Genomic DNA, 25,216 nt, shown 5'->3' on the forward strand with positions numbered 1-25,216 from the left:
TAGAGTATTTCCATCCCCCCACAAGTTCCCTTAATCCTTTTAATAGTCGATCCTTATCTTTTGACCAACACCAGAGCTGGAACTCAACTGAGATTTGGGGATTTATTATTATTGTTGCTTTGGGCGCTAGGGATTGAACCCAGGGCCTCCCACATGCTAGTTAGCACATGCTCTACCACTGGGCTATACTTCCAGCCTCACGGGACTCATTATTTTTAATTTAGACTTTGTAGATCTAGATATGTTCTGTTCAATATAGTAATCACTAGTCACATGTGGCTAAATTTAATTAAAATTAAATAAAATGAACAATCCTCAATTGCACTAGCCACATTTTAAGCCCTTACAGCCACATGTGGCTAGAGGCTACCATATTAGACAGTTCTAAGCATAAAATATTTCCATCACTATAAACAGTTCTAATGTTTATTTTCCACTCATACTAGGGATTGAACTCAAGGCTTCACAAATGCTAGGCAAGTGCTCTACTACCAAAGTCCAACCCCGGCCCTTTTTATGGTTATTTTTGTTTTCTGTGCTATTTGCGATTGATCCCCAAGCATTTTATCCCTGAGCTATATCCCAACCCTATTTTATCTTTTGTTTTGAAACAGGGTCTAAATTGCTGATGCTGGCCTCAGCTTCCCAGGCACTGGGATTATAAGCATGTGTCACTGTGCCCTGCTCCCAGCATTTTAAAATTTTGAGACAGGGTCACCGGGCGTGGTGGCATACACTTGTAATCCCAGTGCTTGGGAGGCTGAGACAGGAGGATCGCACAAGTTCGAAGCCAGCCTCAGCTACTTAGTGAGGCTCTCAGCAACTTAGTGAGACCCTGTTTCCAAATAAAATATAAAAATAGGTCTGGGAGTATAGCCCAGAGGTAGAAAGACTCTGGGAGTTCCATCCCCAGTATCACACACACACACACACACACACACACACACACACACACACACACAATAAATAAAAAAAATAAATTTTGAGACAGGGTCTAAGTTGCTGAGGGTAACCTTGAACTTGCTATCCTCCTGCCTTGGCCTCCCGAGTAAGTAGATTACAGGTGTTAGCAATCATACCAGGCTGATAGATAGTTCTATTAGGTCATTCTAAAATGTTATCTGATAGAATTTGACCTTTACCGCGTGGAGGCAGGCCAAATAGACTGAAGATCGAGTAAGTCATCCAAGTCAAATTACCTAGAATTAAGTTACTGTCTATGTCTATTACCTTTATCACCAAGTCCTGCAAGGGAAGTCTTTTTGTTCCTACTTGGCCAGGGTGTTGAAGGGAGAGGAGCATCCATCGACTGGGATGGCAGGTTACTAGTAATATCAACTGCCCAGATGTCTGTTACATAGAAATTCTTCCTCTATCACCAAGTTTAAAGGATCTCCTATTTTTATTAAGAGAAGTGGTAATTTCCTTTAAAACTCATAAGGCATAATTTTGTTTTATGCTAAAACAATTCTCAAAATCTTAGTCTTATTAAACTTACAAAGTTTTTTAAAAGATGAAATTCTGAAGCAAATTTGCTAAAAACTAACATTTGCTAAATCTAGTAGTGGATATTTTAGATATTTTTTCTGTATTTTAAATGTTTGAAAAAATTCTAAAGCATAAAGTAGGCTTTCATTTAAATGTTGAAAAAGAAGTATTTGAACAGTATCAAGATTGTTTATGATGCATCATAACAAGGTGGCACATGCCTGTAATCCCAGTGCTTGGGAGGCTGAGATAGGAAGTTCACAAATTTAAGGCCATCCTTGGTAATATAGTGAGGCTCTGTCACAAAATAAAAAATAAAGGGGAGAGAGGTAGTTCAGTGAGAGATTGCCCCTGGATGCTATCACCAGTACCACAAAAACAAACAAAACCCCCCCACAATACGCAGAGTGGAGGAGTCAGCACAGTAGAGGAGTTATTCCACTGGCTCTGGTAACAGAATGCTTTTGTTTTAATTCTAATTATGCCACTTATTAGCAACGAGACCCTAAGCAAGTTACTTAACCTCTATGTGCCTCAATTTCTTCATCTGCAAGATAGGAATGATACTAGGACCTGCCTCATAACCATATTAGAAGATTAAATAAATACATGCTAAGATGCAGATGCTAACTAGGTGTTAAGGAGAGCCAGCGTGGAGGGCACATGCTTGTAATTCCAGTATTTGGGAGGCTGAGACAGGAAGATCCCAGTTCAAGGATAGCCTCAGCTGCTTAGTGAGATTCTTTGCAACTCAGTGAGACCCTGTTTCAAAATAAATAAAAATATAGGGCTGGCTGGGGGTGTAGCTCAAAGGTAGAATACCCCTGGGTTCCATCCCCAGTACTGCAAAAAATAAAAAAATAAAAAATAAATAGATGTTAAGGGTCATTATGATGATGATACAATTTTGGTTTCTTAAAGAAGTATGCAATTTATGCATTTAAAACAATATATGAAAATTGCCGGACATGGTGACACATACTTAAAATCCCAGTACTTGGGAGGCTGAGACAGGAGGATAGCAGGTTCGCTGCCAGCCTCAACTACTTAGGCCCTCCACAACTTGGAGAGACCCTGTTTCAAAATAAAGAATACAAAATAGGGCTGGGGATGTAGCTTGGAGGTTGAATGCCCCCTGGGTTCAATCCTCAGTACAGCAAAACAAACAAACAGTATATGCATTAAAAAATTAGAGCTTGAATGATCCATCTAAAAATGTTAACAACTGGGGTGGGGATTTAGTTCAGCGGTAGAGCCATTGCCTAGCTTACGCAAGGCCCTGAGTTTAATCCCCAGCACAGACCTCCCCTCAAAAGAAGTTAGCAATTAATAACAAGTGATTTAAAATATTCTTTTTATTTCCTACACATCCTATGACATAAATTCCTTTTGTACTTAAAATGACAGAAACAGTAATAAGATCTTTCCTGAAAGTATCTAAAACCTGCTAAGCAGTATTTCTCAAAGTGTGATCTATAGACCTGTAGTATCAGCAACTAGAGAACTTACTAAAAATGTAATTTTTCAGGCTCCTTTACCCCGTATTTATTCTGGGGTGAAGCCCAGCAATCTGTAGTTTTGCAAGCCTTCTATTTGAATCTGATATTTGCTAGAGTTTGAGAACTACTGTGTGAAGGGCCTAACTTGTAACTTGCTACACAAGTGTTCTACTACTGAGCTACAATCCAAACTCCTCTCTACTATTCGCATGTATAAGGAAAATTTGGCTTTTTGTGACATAAAAAGTGCAAGTAAGTCAGTGTTAGAACTGCAGACTGTTGTCATCTCATGTGCTCTACGGCTTTAGCAATTCAATCCTTCCTATTCTGTATGAGAAAAAGTTTTGCTGCAGGTGTAACTTCTCAGAGGAGGAAAAAAAAAGAAACCTTTCACCTAAAGAGCATATCCAATTTATCAAATTATTAGCATCCAATTAAGAACCAGTTCCAAGATCAACCTATGTCGTCACAAGCAAACTACTGTCAGAATAAAAATAAACAACTCTTCTTGAAAGAATTAATTCTTTGGGGAAAACTTTATTGGAAAATATCCCCTTTCAAGGGAGGTAACATTACCTATCTTGTAATGGGGCTACGTTATGGAGGTAACATTTTTGTATGGGCTGGAGAAAATTGGCATGAGAAAATTGGCGAGAAAGTACTACTTGAAAGATTTCTCCTCCAAGTACATAATTTCTCTTTTTAGAAAACTCTAAACAATCATTAGATGCAACTTAGTGCTAGTACTCTTTATGATCGTCTTATAGATTCTCGATGGGAGGGCTTTAAGGAACAAATTATATGTACAGTTAAAAGATTTTGTATATGTACAAAATATACACATACACATCCAAAGTGTATATACTGTAAACTGTAAAGGTGTACGAGCAACGAGAAACCAAATGGCACCTCGGCGGCTTCCATTTCAGAGAAAAGGGCAGGAAAGGGGCTCAGAGCCTCGGAGGCCTGGATCCGCGGTAGGAACCTGGCGGCGCAAAAAAAAAAAGATCTTAAAGAGACACTCCGAGAATCAACCCACTACTTCCCCCACTCCCTTTGTGACCTCCAGCATGGACTGGACCACTACGTTAAACCACCCGGCCCGCCATAACCCTGGGCATTTATTTATCGTACCTTCTTCACTGAGAGCCTTTTCACTCCCCTCCACTTCTATTAGTTGTGGACTTCAGAACCTCCGTTCCAACATCCACTCCCTTTAACTGTTTTGACCCAGCTTTCCCGCAGCCTCCCCTCCGCCGAGGGGGAAGTGCGGTTCAACGCAGCGCCGGGCACCCTAGGAAATGTGGTCTCCCAGACTCTTCCGCCTGGACCCTAGAGTGGGGCAGGCGGCAAAGGAGATCCGGATAAAACTACAACTCCCGGCAGGCCACGCGAGGCTCCACCTTCCTTTCGGCCCCCCCTTGCCCGCGCCTTCCGCTTCCTTCTCTCCCGCGGGCGCTGGGCCGCGTGGCATCACGGTCCTCTTAGTTCTTTCTGGACTGAAGACTCAAGAACTCGACGGGCGAGGGTGGCCGGAAGACTCCGATTCCCAGAGGGCCGAGCGGCCGCCGCGCCTGCGCATTCGCAGCGAGGGCGTGTATGTCTGTGTGCCTGCGGGAGAGAGCGAGTGAGTGTGAGTGCGGGGTGGGGTGGTGGCCGTTACGTTCGGGGCAACGGCTACGGCTGTGAGAAGTAAGAAGAGAAACAGCGTCCGGCGCTTCCGCTTTCGCCTCGGAGGAGGAGGAGGAGCTGGTAGGAAAGGAAAGTGTTTCGCCTTGGGCCTGAACTAGAGCGAGTCGGGCCGGTGGGGGTCTGGGCTATGAGCCTTTGAGGGTCGCTTGGGACGCGGAGCGAGAGCCGAGAGCCGAGAGCGATGTCTCAGCCGCCTCCGCCGCCGCCTCCGCTGCCGCCGCCGCCTCCTCCCCCTGAGGCTCCGCAGACTCCGTCGTCTCTGGCGGCGGCGGCGGCAGCTGCTCCGGGGGGCCTCTCGAAGCGGAGAGACCGGAGAATCCTTTCCGGGAACTGCCCGGATCCAAAGTGCCACGCGCGCCTGTTCTTCCCGGCCTCGGGTACTGCCAGCATCGAGTGTACCGAGTGCGGACAGCGGCACGAGCAGCAACAGCTGCTGGGGGTGGAGGAGGTGACCGACCCGGACGTGGTGCTGCACAACCTGCTGCGGAACGCGCTGCTTGGGGTGACGGGGGCACCGAGAAAGAACACGGAACTGGTAAAGGTGATGGGCCTTTCCAACTACCACTGCAAATTGTTGTCACCCATCTTAGCTCGCTATGGAATGGACAAACAGACAGGCCGGGCCAAGCTTCTCCGGGACATGAACCAGGGCGAATTGTTTGATTGTGCTTTACTCGGTGACCGCGCCTTCCTCATAGAACCGGAGCATGTTAACACGGTGGGCTACGGCAAGGACCGCTCTGGCAGCCTCCTATATTTGCATGACACACTGGAAGATATCAAGCGGGCCAATAAAAGTCAGGAATGCCTCATTCCAGTGCATGTGGACGGGGATGGACATTGCCTGGTGCATGCTGTGTCTCGGGCTCTAGTAGGCCGAGAGCTCTTCTGGCATGCCCTGAGAGAGAATTTAAAGCAGCACTTTCAGCAACATTTGGCCCAGTATCAAGCCCTGTTCCATGACTTTATTGATGCCGCAGAGTGGGAGGACATTATCAATGAGTGTGACCCTCTGTTTGTGCCACCTGAGGGTGTTCCTTTAGGCCTGAGGAATATCCACATATTTGGCCTTGCTAATGTGTTGCATCGTCCCATAATTCTGTTAGATTCCCTCAGTGGCATGAGAAGCTCTGGTGATTATTCAGCCACCTTTCTGCCTGGGCTCATACCTGCAGAGAAGTGCACTGGAAAAGATGGTCATTTGAACAAACCGATCTGTATTGCATGGAGTAGCTCTGGAAGAAACCATTATATCCCCTTGGTGGGCATAAAAGGGGCTGCTTTGCCCAAACTGCCTATGAATTTGCTTCCTAAAGCATGGGGTGTGCCTCAGGACCTTATTAAAAAGTACATCAAACTAGAGGAGGATGGTGGTTGTGTTATTGGAGGAGACAGAAGTTTGCAAGATAAATACTTACTTAGGCTTGTTGCTGCTATGGAAGAAGTCTTTATGGACAAACATGGTATTCATCCTAGTTTGGTTGCTGATGTCCATCAGTATTTCTATAGAAGAACTGGAGTGATAGGAGTTCAGCCTGAAGAAGTTACAGCAGCTGCTAAGAAAGCAGTAATGGATAATCGCCTTCACAAATGTTTGCTCTGTGGTGCCCTTTCTGAACTTCATGTTCCTCCAGAGTGGTTGGCTCCAGGAGGGAAACTGTATAACTTGGCAAAAAGTACTCATGGACAGCTGAGGCCTGACAAAAATTATAGCTTTCCTTTGAACAGTGTGGTTTGCTCATACGATTCAGTGAAAGATGTTCTGGTACCAGACTACGGATTAAGTAACCTAACGGCTTGCAATTGGTGCCATGGCACATCTGTGCGAAGGGTCAGAGGAGATGGATCTATTGTGTATTTGGATGGAGATAGAACTAATTCTAGGTCCTCTGGTGGCAAATGTGGTTGTGGATTCAAACACTTTTGGGATGGTAAAGAGTATGACAATCTACCAGAAGCTTTCCCTATCACTTTGGAATGGGGAGGAAGAGTGGTCAGAGAAACAGTATATTGGTTCCAGTATGAAAGTGATCCATCTTTGAATAGTAATGTTTATGATGTTGCAATGAAACTTGTTACCAAGCACTTTCCAGGTGAATTTGGGAGTGAAATATTAGTTCAGAAAGTTGTCCATACTATATTGCATCAAACTGCCAAAAAGAATCCTGATGATTATACTCCTGTAAATATAGATGGTGCTCATGCCCAAAGAGTTGGAGATACGCAAGGACAAGAATCAGAGTCTCAGCTCCCAACTAAAATTATTCTTACTGGACAGAAAACAAAAACTTTGCACAAGGAAGAGTTAAATATGAGTAAAACTGAAAGAACTATTCAACAGAATATTACTGAACAGGCTTCTGCAATGCAGAAACGGAAAACAGAGAAGTTAAAACAAGAACAAAGAGGGCAGCCCAGAACTGTTTCTCCTAGTACCATTCGTGATGGTCCATCTTCTGCACCTGCCACCCCTACCAAAGCTCCCTATTCACCTACAACGTCTAAGGAGAAGAAGATCCGAATAACAACTAATGATGGACGACAGTCCATGGTCACACTTAAGTCTTCAACAACCTTTAATGAACTTCAGGAAAGTATAGCCAGAGAATTTAACATTCCTCCATATTTACAGTGTATTCGATATGGCTTTCCTCCTAAAGAGTTAATACCACCACAGGCCGGTATGGAAAAGGAGCCAGTTCCTTTACAGCATGGTGACAGAATTACGATAGAGATTCTAAAAAGCAAAGCAGAAGGTGGTCAGTCTGCTGCAGCACACTCAGCCCACACTGTGAAACAAGAAGAGATTGCTGTTACTAGTAAACTGGCATCTAAAGAACTTCAGGAGCAAGCTGATAAAGAGATGTACTCCTTGTGTCTTTTAGCAACATTAATGGGTAAGATCAATTTAGCTCAGATGGTATATTTTAATTGTGAATATAATGCACTTAAGTTTTTCTGTTGTCTTTAGAGGAAAAAAGGCTGGGGCCATTATAAATACTTGACTATATATTAGAAGAAAATGATTTAGTTTCTTAATAGTAAATGTTAATGTGATTACTGAGTGAATATTAGGAAAATATAACTACAAAGTGAAAGTAGTTCCTCAACTGTCACCAGCTTATTTAAATATATCTTATTTTTAAAGTTATTTTTTCTTAAATAATAGATTTGTAATTATTGATTTTAAGCCTTTTTATCCCCCCGCCCCCCAAAGCTGTGTTTGGCCTTTCCATCTTGGTCTTTTTTTCATTTATTTTTAAATTTCATTTTCCTGCCTGTCATGTGATTTCAGGACTTCCTGCTTGATGAATTGCAGTTTCTGGTTGTTTATATTCTCTTGTGCTCCCACCTGATAGTCTCTCTCCTCCATTTCCTGTTCGTTCTTTCCTAATTCATCACATTTTTCTTTTGTGTATGCTAGGATTTATGTTTAGGTAATTTCAGTTCTCGGTGAATCTTTGCTATCTATTGTGATGAACTCTAACAGCTCATGAGAAACATAAGAAACAGATGTTAGGGTAAGAAGTGTTTTTTAATACTTTTATTGGTACATTTCTTTTTGATTAACATAAAGGATAGTGATTTTATTTTTGATCATTTTTATTTTTGCTACTGGGGGTTGATCCCATGGGCTTTCTGCCTTTGAGGTACACCCAGCACTTTTATTTTTTTTTATTTTGAAAAAGGGTCTTGCAACCGGGTGTGGTGGTGCACGCTTGTTATTCCCACACATGGGAGGCTGAGATAGGAGGATCACACAGGTTCGAAGCCAGCCTCAGCTAATTAGTGAGGCTCTCAGCAATTTAGAGAGACCCTGTTTCCAAATAAAATAGAAAATAGGTCTGGGAGTATAGCCTGGAGGTAGAAAGCCCCTGAGTTCCACCCCTAGTACCACACACAAAAAAAGGTCTTGCCGAATTGCTGAGGATGGCCTCATACCTGTGATGCTCCTGTCTCAGCTTCTCAAGTATAGGAATTACAGATGTGTGCCACCATGCCTAGCCAAATATATAATTTAAGCATTTAGATGATTTGGGATACAGTCCAATGGTGCACTTTTTACATTATTTTTATTTTCTTAATTTTTGTTTTAAAATCATTATTAATGTTTTATTAAGCCTTAATGTATGAAGTAAAATTTAAATATGTTAGATATTAGGCCTAATTTTATGAGATTCAAACTTTCATCTAGAAAGTTGGTCTTTTTTCTAAGACTATCAGAATAGTAGTGAATTGGGCCTTGCCCTATCATAATGAAGATTATTTATTCCTGGCTTATAAAATTTGGGGGCCTAATGGTTAATGGTAGAACTAAAAACTAAACAGATTTATAACTTGATATTGTTGATTTTAGTTTGGCAGACATAGTAATTGAATTGGAGGGTACGTCAAGAACTGTTCAAGCAGTTTATATATTTCTCTCTGTTAAGAGTTTTTGGTTTCTTAGAAACTGCAAGAAATAGAGGAAAGATTGTATGATCTTTGGAGTCATAAAGACCTAGAATTTGAATCTTGGCTCCACTACTTATTAAGTTATTAATTTTATGCAAGCTTTTTAATTCCCCAGTACTTCAGTTTTTCCCTCTATACAAAATGCCCCTGTAGTTGATTTGTGAGGGCAATGAGAGAGTAGTTCTAGAACTTGGAAAATTAAATAGCATCCTTAAAGAATGAATAAAATTAAGATATGTGCAGAAGACATTAAAAATGACTGGCAATCTTCCAGGTAAAATATAGGAAAGAGAAAGCCTTTCTCAATAGATAATGAAGTCTTGAATATGGTTCACATCTTTTCTACATATATATTTAGTACTTAATAAGCCTAGAAGGTTGTAGACACTTTGAAATGTTTTTTGGTTGAATTCAATAGGTGACATTAACATATCTAAAGAGAGGCTGTATCTGCAGAAATGGAATGGATGGTCAGCACTGAACATTGAAAAAGAGTCTGAAAAGCAGAATTTGGCAATGTTTATGCACTGCTGTACAAAGGAAAAGATACATCATCTGGGGTTCATGATAATTCTGGTAACTAGAAAGCTAATCTTTGCTGAGGGGCAGGAATATTTGATCAGTGCTGACCGTGGCCTCTCTGAAAGATCTTAATCTCTTTACCTGATTCCATATTTATCAAACATTTATTTTATAATTTCATTATATCTTCTACTGCCAACACAAACTTTGAATGTAAAGGTGTGTTTTGCTAATTTTATAGTATTAGCATTTGAGAGACTCTGGTCCTCTAAAAATTAGTTTTCTCCCTCTAGTTCCCTTATAAACTATTTCAGTTATGTAGAAGATAATTCTTTTTTTTTCTTTTCTTCTCCCTATGTTTTGGCACGGAGAGTGGGGGGTACTAGGGCATTTTGCCTCTGAACTATACCCCTGCCCTTCCTTCCTTTCATTCTTTTTTCTTTTTCTTTTTCTTTTTTTTTTTTTTTCTTTTCCATTTTGAGAATGGAACTCAGGGACATTCTACCTCCAAGCTACACCCATAGCTCTATTTTTTATTCTTCATTTTTCTTTTTCCTTTTTTGTGTGTGTGAGTGATACTGGGTATGACAGAGTTTCACTAAGTTGCAGAGGGCCTAAGTAGCAGAGGCTGTCCACGAACTGCGATACTTCTGTCTCAGCCTCTCAAATACTAGGGTTACAAGTGTGTGCCACCACGCCTGGCTCTTTATTTTTATTTTGAAACAGGGTCTTATTAGGAAGATATTTTTAATATCGTAGGAGATAATCTTAATAAAAAGTGAGATGTTTCTAAAAATACCAATTTGGGGATAGTTATATATATATTCACATAGCTATATGTAAAAAATGCTGGGGAATTACTGATGTTTAGAGAGGATATTAAAATGGTGCTGCCTCATTAGAAAATTGCAAATTTCATAATGCAGAAATTACTTTGTGGAACTGGGATGCTACATTAATTTAGAAAATAGATGCCAAGCTTTATGTTTCTCAAATAGTGAGCACCTTCCCTTTTAGGTTTAGGCTTAAATTTACTCTACATTGGGCATGGTGGTATATACTTGTAATTCTAGTATTTGGGATTACAAACTGACACCAGAGGATTACAGGTCAGCAAATTAGTGAGACCCTGTTTTAAAATAAAAAATAGAGCCAGGTGTGGTGGTGCTCACTTGTAATCCTAGCATTTGGGAGGCTGACACAGGAGGATCACAGGTTCGTGAATGGCCTCAGCTACTTAGGCCCTCTGCAGCTCAGTGAAACCCTATTTCAAAATAAAGAATGGAAAATAGGACTGGGGCTGTACCTCGGAGATAGAATGCCCCTGGGTCAAATCTCCCCAGTACCACACACACACACACACACACACACACACACACACACAGAAAGAAAGAAAGAAAGAAAGAAAGAAAGAAAGAAAGAAAGAAAGAAAGTAAGAAAGAAACTAGAAAAGGGGTTGGGAGCTGGGTATGGTGGCACACGTTTGTAAGTCCAGTATCTGGGAGGCTGAGACAGGAGGGTCCTGGTTCACTGACAGCCTCAGCTACTTAGTGAGGCCCTCTGTGAGACCTTGTTTCAAAATAAAGAATAAAAAATAGGGCTGTGAGTATAGCTTGGAGGTAGAATACCTCTGAGTTCCATCCCCAGTGCCGCAAGAAAAAAAAGCAAAAACAAGAAAAAGGGTTGAGGATGTAGTTTGTAGGTAGAGTACCTCCCTGAGCTCAGTCTTGCATGAGCACCCACCCACCCTCTAAGGGTTTGAGAGACTTTTGCTGAACATTTTAACACACACACATACACACCCTCCCTCTAAGGTTTTGAAAGATTTTTGCTGAACATTTTAAGTGAGCCCTTCTATTTTTATATCCTTTTAATTTCCTTTACAGCACCAGTTTTAATGATCTTATTTGTTGGGTTAATTATTTGTTCGTGCCTCTCACATGATAAGTCCACAAAGGCAGAGGCTACAGCCTCTTATTCACTAATGAATGTGTAATCACTTAGTATACGGTCTGGTACCTAGTAGGTAGTACCAAGTAAATTCTTGCTGAATAAGTGAATGCAGACTATTTCAGCAAACTGGATATATACTATGAATTTGAAACCATGCTGGAGATTACAAAGACCAATGAGACATATGCCTTACCCTCTATAAACAACGTTCAGAGTCTCCACTGGGGAGTCCCATACTTTTATAGTGTTCATCAATGCATGGCCAGCCTTCTTTTCTACAGACATAAAAATTATCAAACCCCAAAATAGGACAGCATTTAGGTAACTGATTTAAGTAACACACACACACACACACACACACACACACACACACACACACACACAGATTATATCTGTTAAATAGGCTGACTGCAAAATAGCCAGAAATGTGTATTTTTCTTTTCTTTTGCTTTTTTGATGTTGTTGTAGCAATGGGGATTGAATCCAGGGGCTGGATCTGAGTTACACCCTGTTTTATTTTTTTTAATTGTTTATTTTTAAACAGGGTCTTACTAAGTTGCTAAGCCTGGTCAGGATCCTCCTGTCTCAGCCTCCCATTTTTTTTGCTTTAAGTAGAATATTTATTGAATAGAATTTATGTCTCTTTTTAATATCAACACAACAATAAGTGGATTAGTCTTTTGCTCAGTATAATCCATTCATGGAACTAGTCTCTGAATCATATCATGGTAATATTAAATGGAATAACAGTGTTCTACCTAAAATATTTTACATATTTTAATGTTTTATTCAGACTACTGGAGTTTATTGAGCTTAAGGTTGTGTGTGTGGTACTGGGGATTGAACCCAAGGTATACTCCCAGTCCTTTTAAAAATTGTTTTGTTTTGAAACAGGGTCTCTCTAGGTTACTGAGAATGTTGTTAGATTTCTGAGGCTGTCCTCAAAAATTTGATTCTCCTTTCTCAGCCTTCCACTTACTGGGACTACAGGCATGCACGACCATGCCTGTCAAGCTTATGTTTTATAGATGATTTTCTTCATTATATAATACTTGAATGCTTGAATGACTCCCAACTCTCTGGCTTTTGAAAATATGTTATTAAATTTTTTTAGACCAGTTTTTTTTTTTTTTTTGGTGTGTGTGTTATTGCATTATCTACCCAAAATAATTAGGCTAATTTCTTTTGCCATTAATTTTGTAGTTTTTGTTTTTCTAAGAGGTAAAGACAGCTTTAGGTGAAAAACAGAACTTGTCATTTTGAAACTACTTAAATGCTGTTAGGCTACTTGTGAGATATTCATTATAAAAATTACCTTTCAGAAGTCTAGAAACTTGTGTGATTTTGATGTATTTATCTCTTACTGAAAGAACAATATGACTTTATTTCATTAATTATTTATTTATTATGGTACTGGGGATTGAATCCAGGGGCATTTTACCTCTGAGCTACAACCCCAGCCCTATTTTTTGTTTTGAAACAGAGTCTTACTAAGTTGCTGAGGGCCTCACTAAGTTGCTGAGGCTGACTATAAACCTGTGATCCTCTTGTCTCAGCCTCTCAAGTACTGGGATTACAGGTATGTATCACCATACCTGACTTTAATATATATTAAAAATATAGGGTCTGGGGGGTGTAGCTCAGTGGTAAAGTGCATGCTAATGAGGTCCTCGATTCAGTTCCTCCCTTCAAAAAAAAAAATGCACAAGAGTTTGTAATGTCTTAAGACCTTTTTTTGTTTCCTTGGCAATGCTGGAGATCAAACCCCCAGGGCCTTGTGCATTCTAAGCAGATGTACTCTTAGCTACAAATCCAGCCTCATAATTACCTCTACATGTTCAAAAATGCTTGAGGATTTTCCAGAATCACACTTGAAACTCAGATGCATATTAGGTGAAACTGGATTTGACTATTACTACAATTTGATTATTATTGCATCTTTATTTATGTATGTTTGTCTGTATGTATGTATGTATGTATTCTGTGGTACTGGGGATGGAACCCAGGGGCTTTCTACCTCTGGGCTATACTTCCAGATCTATTTTTTTATATATTTTATTTGGAAACAGGGACTCACTGTGTGGTTGAGATCCTCACTAAGTAGATGAGGCTGGTGGCTTTGAATCTGCATGATTTCTTCTGTTTCAGCCTACCAAGTTCTAGGCTACCACACCTGGCTATTATTGTGTCTTTATTATTTTCTTCAAATGTTGAGTAAACAAGTTGCAGATATAAATAGTACCTGCACTTATTGTTCTATTTTTTTTTTTTTTTTTTTTTTTTTTTTGGTGCTGGGGATTGAACCCAGGGGCATTCTATCTCTGGGATACACCCCCATCCCTATTTTATTTTTTTTTTGAAACAGGATCTCACTGGGTTGCTAGAAGGGTCGCTAAGTTGCTGAGTCAGGCTTTGAACTGAAATCTTCCTGTCTCAACCTCCCAAGTAATGGGATTGCAGAGGTGAGTCACTAGCCCAGCTATTACTATTCTTTATATACCATCTGATAGCCTTTCTATTGATTTATATTATTTATATGTAACATATTATCTGTTGATTTATATGTAACATATTTCTAATGAAGCAGTCATAAAATTGAATAAAAACTAATGCTACTAGTGTATTTTAAGATAAATGTAAGCTGGGCGTGGTGGTGCACGCTTGTAATCCCAGCATTTAGGAGGCTGAGACAGGAGGATCCAGGTTTGCGGACAACCTCAGCTACTTAGTGAGGCCCTTTGCAACTCAGTGAGACCCTATTTCAAAATAAAGAATAAAAATAGGGTTGGGGATGTAGCTCAGAGGTGAAATGCCCCTAGGTTCAATCCACAGTACCACACACACACAAAAGTATATATTGTAAATGGTGACTTTATATAATCATGTTTTGAAGATGAAGTTAAATGTTGAATATATTCCTTTCTGTGTTACCTCTTCTTTTCCTTAGTATTTTTCAATTTATAGATATTTTTGGAAATTCAAAGAATTCAAGTATACATAAAGTAAATATGGTAGTTTTAGCATTTCTTAACATTTGCATTCTCCAGAAAAAATAATCATCAATAGCTTGGGATATATCTTTTCAGATGTGTGTGTGTGTGTATACGTACATATATGTATACACATGTACACACTTGAGTTTCTGTGCATGTTTCTATTATCTATCAGCCTACTGAGTGATGGTGACTAAAAGCAGTATGGTTGGGTGTGAGATGAGAAAGTTAGGCCTTTCTTAGAAACAGTTTTGGCTGTTGATTGGGAAGATAAAATTTTAGATGGGAAGTTCTATAGGAAAAGTGGAGGGATGGCAACAATTATTTCAGCAAGTGATTCTCTCTAATATAAACAGTTTTGTGTTTCTACTATAACTTTTTCAAATTATTTATACAATTAGAATTGTTTATTTCAAATATGTTAAGTTTATTTTATGGTCATAGATGCTTAAGTTCAGAATTAGTTTCTTTTGGGACTTTAAAAATATGTTTCATAGCTGGGCATGGTGGCACACACTTGTAATTCCCATACTTGGGAGGCTGAGACAGGAGAATCACAGGTTGACAGACAGCCTCAGCTATTTAGTGAGGCCCTCTGCAACTTAGACCTTTTTCAAAATAAAGAATAATAAATATGGCTGGGGATGTAGCTTGGAGGTAGAAATGCCCCTAGTTTCAATCCCTGGTACTGCAAAAAAAAAAAAAAAAAAAAAAAAAAAAAAAATATATATATATATATATATATATATTTCATGCTGGGCGCAGTGGCATAATTCCAAGTAATTCCAGTACTTGGAAGGCTAAGACAGAAAGATTTGCAGGTCCGAAGCCTTTCTTTTCTTTTCTTTTTTGTACTGGGAATTGAATGGGGATGGGGGGAGTGTTACCTCTGAGACACAGATCTAGCCTATTTTCTTTTCTTTTTTTTTTTTTTTTAAACAGGGTCTTACTAAGTTGCTAAGACTGGCCTTGAACCTGCAGTCCTCCTGTTTCAGCCTCCCAAATACTGGGATTCAGGCATTTGCCTAGGTCATTTAAAGATTTTTTAAAAATTAAAAACTTAGCCAAGCGTGGTGGCGCACTCTTGTAATCCCAGCATTTGGGAGGCTGAGACTGGAGGATCATGGTTCGCGGACAGCCTCAGCTACTTAGTGAGGCCCCCTGCAACTCAGACCCTGCTTCAAAATAAAGAAAAAAATGGGAGCTGGGCGTGGTGGCACACACTTGTAATCCCTGCGCTTGGGGGGCTGAGACAGGAGGATCGCGCAGGCTCTAAGCCAGCCTCAGCTACTTAGTGAGGCTCTCAGCAACTTAGTGAGGCCCTGTTTCCAAATAAAATATATTAAAAGGAAATAGGTCTGGGAGTATAGCTCAGAGGTAGAAAGCCTCTGGGTTCCACCCCCAGTACCACCAAAAAAAAAAAAAGGTGTAGCTTAGAGAGGTAGAATATCCCTGGGTTCAATTCCCAGACCCCCCCCAATAATAATAATAATATAATAATAATATAATAATAATAATAATATAATAATAATAATAATAATAATAATAATAAAAACATGCCTATAATCCCAGTACTTGGGAGGTTGAGACAGGAGGATCATAGGTTCAAGGATAGCCTAAGCAATATAGCAGACCCTGTTTTTTTTTTTTTGTTTTTTGTGGTACTGGGGGTAGAACCCAGGGGCTTTTCTTTTCTTTTCTTTTTTGCAGGTCTGGGGATGGAACCCAGGGGCATTTGACCTCCGAGCTACACCCGCTGCCCTATTTTTTATTCTTTATTTTGAAACCAGGTCTCACTGAGTTGCAGAGGGCCTCACTAAGTAGCTGAGGCTGTCCATGAACCGCGATCCTCCAGGTCTCAGCCTCCTGAATGCTGGGATTACAAGCCTGCACCACCACGCCCGGCTCCCAGGGGCTTTTCTACCTCCAGACTATACTCCCAGACCTTTATTATACTTTATTTGGAAACAGGGAACAGGGTCTCACTAAGTTGCTGAGAGCCTCACTTAGTAGCTGAGGCTGGCTTTGAACCTGTGTGATCATCCTGTCTCAGCCTCCCAAGCGCTGGGATTACAAGTGTATGCCACCACGCCTGTCATCAGACCCTGTTTTTAAGTAAAAAGGGCTGGGAGTATAGCTCAGAGGTAGAATGCTCTAGGTTCGGTTCTCAGTAATTGCTCATTAAAAATACTTAACAAGTAGGAAAATTTAAATAAATGAAATGATTTATTTAATCACTTAATACCATTTAATCATGGTATATGGCTGATTTTTCCATCCACATACCATGCATAACCACTGTTCAGTTAGAACTGAAGGCTGTGGTCATGATGAGGGAATGGTAGAAGACAAGGTATGAACAGTGGTTATTTATGGTGGTTGTGTACACGTTTTTCTTTATATACACACAGTACATTGAATAGAAGTATTTTGCTGTTGTATTATGAAGAAACAGTTGAATTCTAACATAAAACTAATTGGGAACTATAACAGAAAAATATGCTTTAACATAATATTTGCTAGAGACTTTGATATACTACTCCTGTTCTCTAAGAGTTGGCTTTTTAGTGAAATTGTAGAAAAATCATTGTCTTTTTTTTGTGTGAGGGTGTGGTACTGGGAGTGGAATTCAGGGGCTTTTCTACCTCCGGGTTATACTCCCAGACCTATTTTATACTTTATTTGGAAACAGGATCTCACTAAGTTGCTGAGAGCCTCACTCAGTAGCTGAGGTTGGCTTTGAACCTATGCGATCCTCCTGTCTCAGCCTCCCAAGCGCTGGGATTACAAGTATGCACCACCACGCCCGGCTGTCGTTTTGTTTTTGTTATGATTTTTGGTTTGTTAGATTATTGAAGAGAAAACAAATGATACTGTTAGTTATATTTTATAGGTACAACACTACAGAACAGTTTCATTATGTTGGTTCAATTAAGTGTTTTTTCTATGTTGCTTTCAGGCATGTCTAAAAGGAAAAACCTTATTTGCAATATTATATACATTATTTAACCAATAGTAAAAGTACTGTTGTTTGTTCAGTACTGTGGCAGCTCCTGGAAATAGAAAGTCTGATGGGCTACTGACAGTGCCCTGAATTTGAAAATGTTTTGTTTAGAAGGAGAAAGAAACATGTAAACTAAGTTAGCCAGCAATATGATAGGATCTGTGGTTTTTATGTACAAATCAGTATTAAAGAAGGATACCTACCTGACCATGGCTCAGAAGAATCCTAGAGTAAAGGACAACTAAACTGAATTTTAAAGAATATTGGCCTTTAGTGAACTGAAGGCGAGGTATTCGAGCTGGGACAGGCCTATAAGGCCAACTCCTTGGATATAATGAAAAAGAAATGTGAACTTATTTGAACTTTTCCCTGTGATTTTTGGGGAACCAGTAAGGGTTTAACTCTGAGTGCTATATGGAGGAGGCATTTGGGAGGACCAGGCTAAGGAGAAACCAGTTAGGAGGCAGTGGCACTAGTCTGGGCAAGGGACAAGGTAGTCCTTCTAGAGACTGGAAGAAATGCAGTGGAGAGCTGTGTGAGACTGGTGGACTTGTGGAAAGTGTCCTGATCTTTAATCCCCATTCTCATTTCTATTACCAGCACACATGACTTCAGTGGAGGTATTTGTATACCAAAGGGAATAATTTACCTATTTTTCTCTCCATCCAGTTGTTAATGCCATAAATTTGTATAAGGAAAGACTATGGGGGGCATGGTGGTACACACTTTTAATACTGGTACTTGGGAGGCTGAGATTGGAGGATCTCATGTTCAAGGATAGCTTCTGTAACCTAGCTAGACTCTTCTTCAAAACAAAAAACAAAAAGGGTTGGGGCTGTAGCTCAGAGGTAGAATGACCCTGAGTTCCATCCGGTGTATTGCAAAACAAAACAAAACAAACCTATGGATAGTGTTCTCAAATTTTTGTTTTACCACTCTTTGACCTTAGTGGAGTTTCAGATTCAGTGGAAAACCTAACAGCTTTCGAGTGATACACATGGGATTCAGATCCAGGCTCTGCCACTTACTAGCTGTACATCTTGGGAGAATTATTCAAACAGTTTGAGTTTGTTTCCTTGTCTGTAAAGTAGAGTTTGGTTGTGATGAGTAAATGAAGTTATATAAAAAGTGCCTTCTCAAAGGTAGATAGATAATAGAAGCTTAGATGCTGTTTATTCTTCCCTTAAATCAATAGATTGATGGGGCCACATTGCTCTCAAGGTGGCAAAAATGGTTCTTAGGGGAGAGAGAATTTTTAAACATCAATTACTTAATGAATAAAACTAAGATATACACACAGTACATAAGAGATATACAGTATATCTGATATTCAAATGCCATGGGGAGTGGGGAAGATTAGGAAAATACTATCTATAAACAGGCTCTTTAGGGAGAGAGTATAAAAACAAGGTTTAGAAAAATTGCAGTAAGCCAGGAGCTTGTAATCCCAGCATTTGGGAGGCTGAGATAGGAGGATCACAGACAGCCTCAGCTATTTAGTAAGGCCCTCTGCAACTCAGAGCCTGTTTCAAAATAAAGAATTAAAAAAAAAAAATAGGGCTGGGGGTGTAGCTCGAAGGTAGAATGCCCCTGGGTTCCATTCTCAGTACCACAAAAAGAAAGAAAAAGAAACATTGCAGTAGAGTAAGCCTGTTTAAATAAGGATAGTCAAGTATGTAAAGTAGTAAGAAATGTGATATTTTTCTTTTGAGTATACAGGTGGTCAGTTCTCAAAAGTTCATTATTTTGGTATGTGTTTAATATTCTTACCAAAAATAATTAAGTGCTAATCACAGGGATTTTTTTCCCAAGAAAACGTATCATCATGTTTTTTTTTTCAAATAAACGTATCATATTTTAGAAAATATCAAGTACATTGAGTTATGATAACATTAACAATAATTAAGTGAAGGTTATTACTATAAAAATAATTTATCCAAATGATGTTTAATAATTTCATCCTGGGCTAATGAGACCCTGTCTTAAAATGTAAAGGGCTTGTGATTTAGCTCAGTGTTAGAATGCTTGCCTAGCTTGTGTGAGGCCCTGATTTCAATCCTCAATACCTAAAAAAAGAAAGAAAGAAAGAAAAAAGAAAAAGAAGGAAAAAAAGCATTTCTTGCCTCTCCTGAAAAGCCACATGATCTTGCCCTCTTCCATGACTGCATTTGTCAGTGGCTCCCCTCTTTAAATGGTCCATGGGCCTAAAAAGGGTGCTAGTCTCATCATTCTACCACTTATCTGTTATACCTGGCTGTTTCACTCATGTAGTAGTTCTGCTTTGAAATCACTGTTCTGGGATAATCTCTATTTAAGCAACCCTGGGTATAGAACTCTTTGTTTGTTGCTTATACTGTATCTGTTTTTGTCTTACAGGTGAAGATGTATGGTCTTATGTAAAGGGACTTCCTCACATGTTTCAGCTGGGTGGCGTATTCTACAATATTATGAAGAAGACAATGGGTATAGTTAATGACTTTTATTCTTAGAAAATATCTCCATTTGAGCTATTATACGATTAAGAAAGTTCAAATAGTGTTCTATTAAAAATATTTCCAGCCAGCAATGGTGGTACATGCCTGTAATCCCAGGACTTAGAAAGCTGAGACCGGAGAATTGCAGGTTCGAGGATAGCCTCAGCATCAACCTAGTGAGATGCTGTTTCAAAACAAAACAAAAAATATTTCCAGCTGAATGTAGTGATATATACCTAAAGTTCCAGGTATTTTGGGAGACTGAGGCAGGAGGATCACTTGAGCCAAGAAGTTTATAGCCAGCCTGGGCAACATAGTGTGATACTATATTAAAAAAAAAAAAAAAAACAGACAAAATATGTACACACACACACACACACACACACACACACACACACACTTCCAAAGTAAATTAATTTTAAGTACATATTCTTTTTTAACAGTCTCCCTGACTAAATTATAGACCATTATCCTGACATGGTTAGGTGTATTTTCTGCTGTATTAATATTAAAAATTTCCCATCACTTCTATTTTCTCACTTAAATTATGTGTGAGTCTTTACAACTAAAGACAGATTACAAAATTAGAAGCAGATTTGGTTATAATCCTATTGACTATCCCGAAACCAGATAAAGAGTATTTTTTTGTGTGTTTTAGCCATAAATAGAATATATCTTATTGCTTTCTAGGTTCTAGGTTCTAGGAAACAGCTTACTTCTTGTGACTTTTTGTGTGTCTTATTAATAAAGAAGTGTAACTGTCAGGCGTGGTGGTGCACACTTGATCCCAGTACTTGAGAGGCTGAGACAGGAGGATTGCAAGTTTGTGGATAGCCTCAGCTACTTAGGCCCTCTGCAACTTAGTGAGACCCTATTTCAAAATAAAGAATAAAAAATAGGGCTGGGGGTATAGCTTAAAGGTAGAATGCCCCTGGGTTCCATCCCCAGTACTGAAGAAAAAAAGAAGATAAGTTTTAAGGTCTTAAGAATGAAGTTGCCAAGATGTGTTTTGACCTCACATATTTCTTCAAAGATTTGACAATAAGTGCTTTTGGCCCCAGATTCATCACTCTGGCTTATCTCACTATTTCAATGCAAAATCTGTTTGTGGTTTTTGTTTCTTATATGTTTTTTTCTTTTCTTAAAAAAAAAAAAATCTCTTAGGCAAGGTGTGGTTGTGCATGTCAGGGTCAGGAAGGCTAAGACAAGAGAATCACGAGTTTAAAGCCAGCCTCAATAACTTAGATCCCAGGAAATTAGTTAAGACCATATTTCAAAATAAAATAGGGTTGTGGGTGGAGCTCAGAGGTAGAATCCCCCTGGATTCAATTCTCAGTACCAAACCAAAATAAAACCCAAAACCAAAAAAAAAAACAAACAAACAAACAGAAAACTCAACCAGTCATGGGTTTTGGGCAGTTCCAGTAATAAGGCTGAGACAGGAGGATCACAGATTAGATGACAGCCCTAGGAAGTAGTGAGACTGTTTTAAAACACAAAGTAATTTTAAAAAATTGGCTGGGGGTATAGCTGGGAAGTAAAAGACTCTGGGTTCAGTTTCCAATCCTTAGTACCAAAAACAAACAAAACAACCCTCCAACTTGGCTGTTACAGAAATGTATGTATGTAGCAAAAATATTATAATGAACCCTTACTGGCCCCAAACCCAGCTTCAACAATCATTAGCACATCTCTCCCCCATTCTCAACTGGACTGTTTTAAACAAACCTCATACATAATTTTATCTGTAAGTACTTCTGCATGTATTTCAAAAAATCTTATAATTCTAGTACTTGGGAAGTTGAGAGAGGAGGATCACAGGTTTGAGGCCAGCCTTAGCAACTTAGTTCAATGTTGTTTAAAAATAAAATGGGTGCCAGGCGTGGTGGCGCACGCTTGTAATCCCCGCGCTTGGGAGGCAGAGACAGGAGGATCGCGCAGGTTCGAAGCCAGCCCCGTGCTGGCTTAGGAGACCCTGTTTCCAAATAAAAAATGTAAAAAGAGGTCTGGGAGTGTAGCCCGGAGGTAGAAGGGCTTCCAGGAACCCCAGTACCACAAAATAAATAAATAAATAAATAAAAATAATAATAATAATAAATAAAAATAAAATGGGTGAAGGTATAGCTCAGGGATAGAATGCCCCTGAGTTCAGTCTCCAGTATCATACATACATCATACATACATACATTTCAAAACAAAACCATGAGCCAGGTATGGTGGTGTACACCCGTAATCCCAGTACTTGGGAGGCTGAGGCAGGAGAATCACAAGTACAAGGCCACCCTTGGCAACTTAGTAGACCCTGTTTTGCAGGGGATCACTTGTCAGTATCCACAGACAATTTAGGCTTATTCTTGTCCTCACATGTGGACTCTTAGTTACAAATGAAATTTAGTTTATTTATTTATCTTTTGTTTATGGGGCAGCTGGAGAAAGAAAAGCAGAGAACTTTTAAACTTATTGATAAGTTTAAACAAAGTGTGTGTTAATGCCAAGTTCAAGATACACAGAAAGCAAGTTGGAATATAGAGAAAACTCTTAGCATATATCAAGGCAACTCTTAGCATATATCAAGGACAAACACAGTATAAAGAAGGAATGTCCATCTGGGCTCATTTCTGATATCAGGACCTTGAGACAATCTTGCATGCAGGAGTTCTTTCCACAGCTTTCTGTGTGTGCTACTGAGATGTTTTAATTGACCCCAGAAACTTAACCCTTAATGGTCTGCAACACTGTTTCAAAACAAAAAATATATAATTGGCTGGTGTGCTGACGCATGCTTGTAATCCCAGCATTCCAGAGGCTTAGACTGGAGGATCGGGGTTTGTGGACAGCCTCCGCTACTTATAAGGCCCTCTACAACTTAGTGAGACCCTGTTTCAAAAATAAAGAATAAAAAATAGGGCAGGGACTGTAGCTCAGAGGTAGAATGTCTCTGGGTTCAATTCCTAGTAAAACAAGCACACACACACCATAAAATCATTATTGCATATAAAATATATAAATAATTCATACATATTTTTAATGCAGTGCTGGGGTTTATACTTAGGTCATCACTCATGTTTAGTTTAAGTGTTCTACCACTGAGCTACATCCCCAGCTACCTACACAACACTTTCTCAGTATCACCAAATAGAATATAAATTTTCTTGATATTTGATTGTCTCAAAAAACGTTTTCTTTTTTTGGCTTATTTGAATCAGGAACAAAAAAACTGCCTTTATTTATTTATTTATTTTTAAAAGACAGAGTTATTAAGACATAATATATTTTGAGTGAAATTTACCTTTCTTAGGTATACAGACAGGTTGAGTATTCCTTATCCAAAATGCTTGGTACCAAAAGTGTTTTAGATTTGGGAATTTGGAATACTTGCATATATACAATAAAATATCTTGGGAAGACCGGGTGTGGTGGCGCATGCTTGTAATCCCCGTGCTTGGGAGGCGGAGACAGGAGGATTGCACAGGTTCGAAGCCAGCCTTGCTGGCTTAAGAGACCCTATGTCCAAATTTTTAAAAAAAGTATAAAATTGGTCTGGGAGTGTAACCCAGAGGTAGAAGGGCTTCCAGGAACCCCAGTACCTCAAAAAAAAAAAATCTTGGGAATAGAACCTAAGTATAAACACAAAATTTGTTTATGTTTCATATATACCTCATACTCATAACCTAAAGGTAATTTTACATAATATTTTAAATAATTTTTGTTCATCAGACAGTTTTATGATAGGAGGTTTTGCACTGGTGATATCATGTTGACACTGAAAATAAATTTCAGATTTTATAACATTCTGGATTTTGAATTAATGGATTAGGGACACTCAACCTATATATTGAAAAAGTTTTCTTTTTGGTACTGGAGATTGAGCCCAGGGGCATTCTACCCCTGTTACACCCCAGCCCATTTTATTTTGAAACAGGTTCTTGGTAAGTTGCATAGGACCTTTGCTAAATTGATGTGGCTGGCCTTGACCTGCAATCCTTCTATTTCAGCTTGCCAAATACTGGAATTAGAGGTGTGTACTACCATACCCAGCTATATATGAATCTTGAATGGAGCATAAGAATTTTGAGAAATATCAAGATATATTTCCATCACTTCAAAAATTACCTTGTGCTGCTTTATAGTCAATGTCCCTTTCCTTCCCCCGTTGCCCTAACAATCACTGGTTCATTTTTTGAAGCTGTTTGCCTTTTTGATATTACCATATAAATAGAATCAATTTTTGTAACTTTTTTTTTTTTTTGGTACAGGAGATTGAACCTAGATGGATTGCTCCTCTGAGCTAAACCTCCAGCCCTTTTTTATTTTTAATTTTTTTAATTTTAATTTTTTTTTTTTTTTTTTTTTTTGGTGGTACTGGGGTTCCTGGAAGCCCTTCTACCTCCGAGCTACACTCCCAGACCTATTTTTACATTTTTATTTGGAAACAGGGTCTCCTAAGTCAGCACACGCGGCTGGCTTCGAACCTGCGCGATCCTCCTGTCTCTATCTTCCAAGCGCGGGGATTACAAGCGTGCACCACCATGCTTGGCTATTTTTAATTTTTTTGAAGCAGTCTCAGTAGGTTGCTGAAGTTCTGAGTTGCTGAGGCTGGCCTTGAGCCTGTGATCCTCTATCTCAGCCTCCCTAGTGTAACCTTTGTTTTGAGTATTCTGGGTTCTTTGTTTATCCTTATAAATTTTAGAATCACCTTTTCAATTTCTACAAAAAGGTCGGCTGGGATTTTTATTGTGATTCTGCTGAATTATTATACATCAAATCAGGGACAACATTGAATATTCCATTTTATGAAAATGTTATATTTCTCCATTTAAGTCCTTAATTTCTCTATCAATAAATTCGTAAATTTTAGCATATGGACCTTGTAAAGACGTGTAAGATTTCCACCTTAATATTTATGGTTTTACAGATGCAGTTGTAAAAGATGTGTTTTAGAAATTCAAGTTTCCTATTGTTCATTGCTATTCCATAGAAGTGAAATTGTTTTTTATATATTGATTTGTACCCAATGATTTTACTAAACTCATATAATAGTTTCAAATTGTTTGAAAATGTCTATATAGACTAATTGTGTGTGTGTGTGTGTGTGTGTGTGTGTGTGTGTGTGTGTGTGTTACTGGAGATGGAACC

General features: G+C 39.1%; 1 protein-coding gene across 1 annotated transcript in view; it reads left to right on the plus strand.

Moving 5' to 3' along the window:
- Window positions 1–4,860: 4,860 nt before the first annotated feature.
- VCPIP1 (valosin containing protein interacting protein 1) overlaps window positions 4,861–25,216 on the plus strand; it is a gene marked incomplete at both ends in the record, with an annotated part of 29,463 nt that continues 9,107 nt past the window's right edge. The window contains 2 exons of the mRNA XM_080693864.1: window positions 4,861–7,576; window positions 19,983–20,069. Of these exons, the coding sequence (XP_080549990.1) occupies window positions 4,861–7,576; window positions 19,983–20,069 (2,803 nt within the window). The remainder of the gene's footprint in view (window positions 7,577–19,982; window positions 20,070–25,216) is intronic.

Source organism: Muscardinus avellanarius, assembly GCF_963383645.1.
Source record: "Muscardinus avellanarius genome assembly, chromosome: 4".
NCBI lineage: Eukaryota > Metazoa > Chordata > Mammalia > Rodentia > Gliridae > Muscardinus > Muscardinus avellanarius.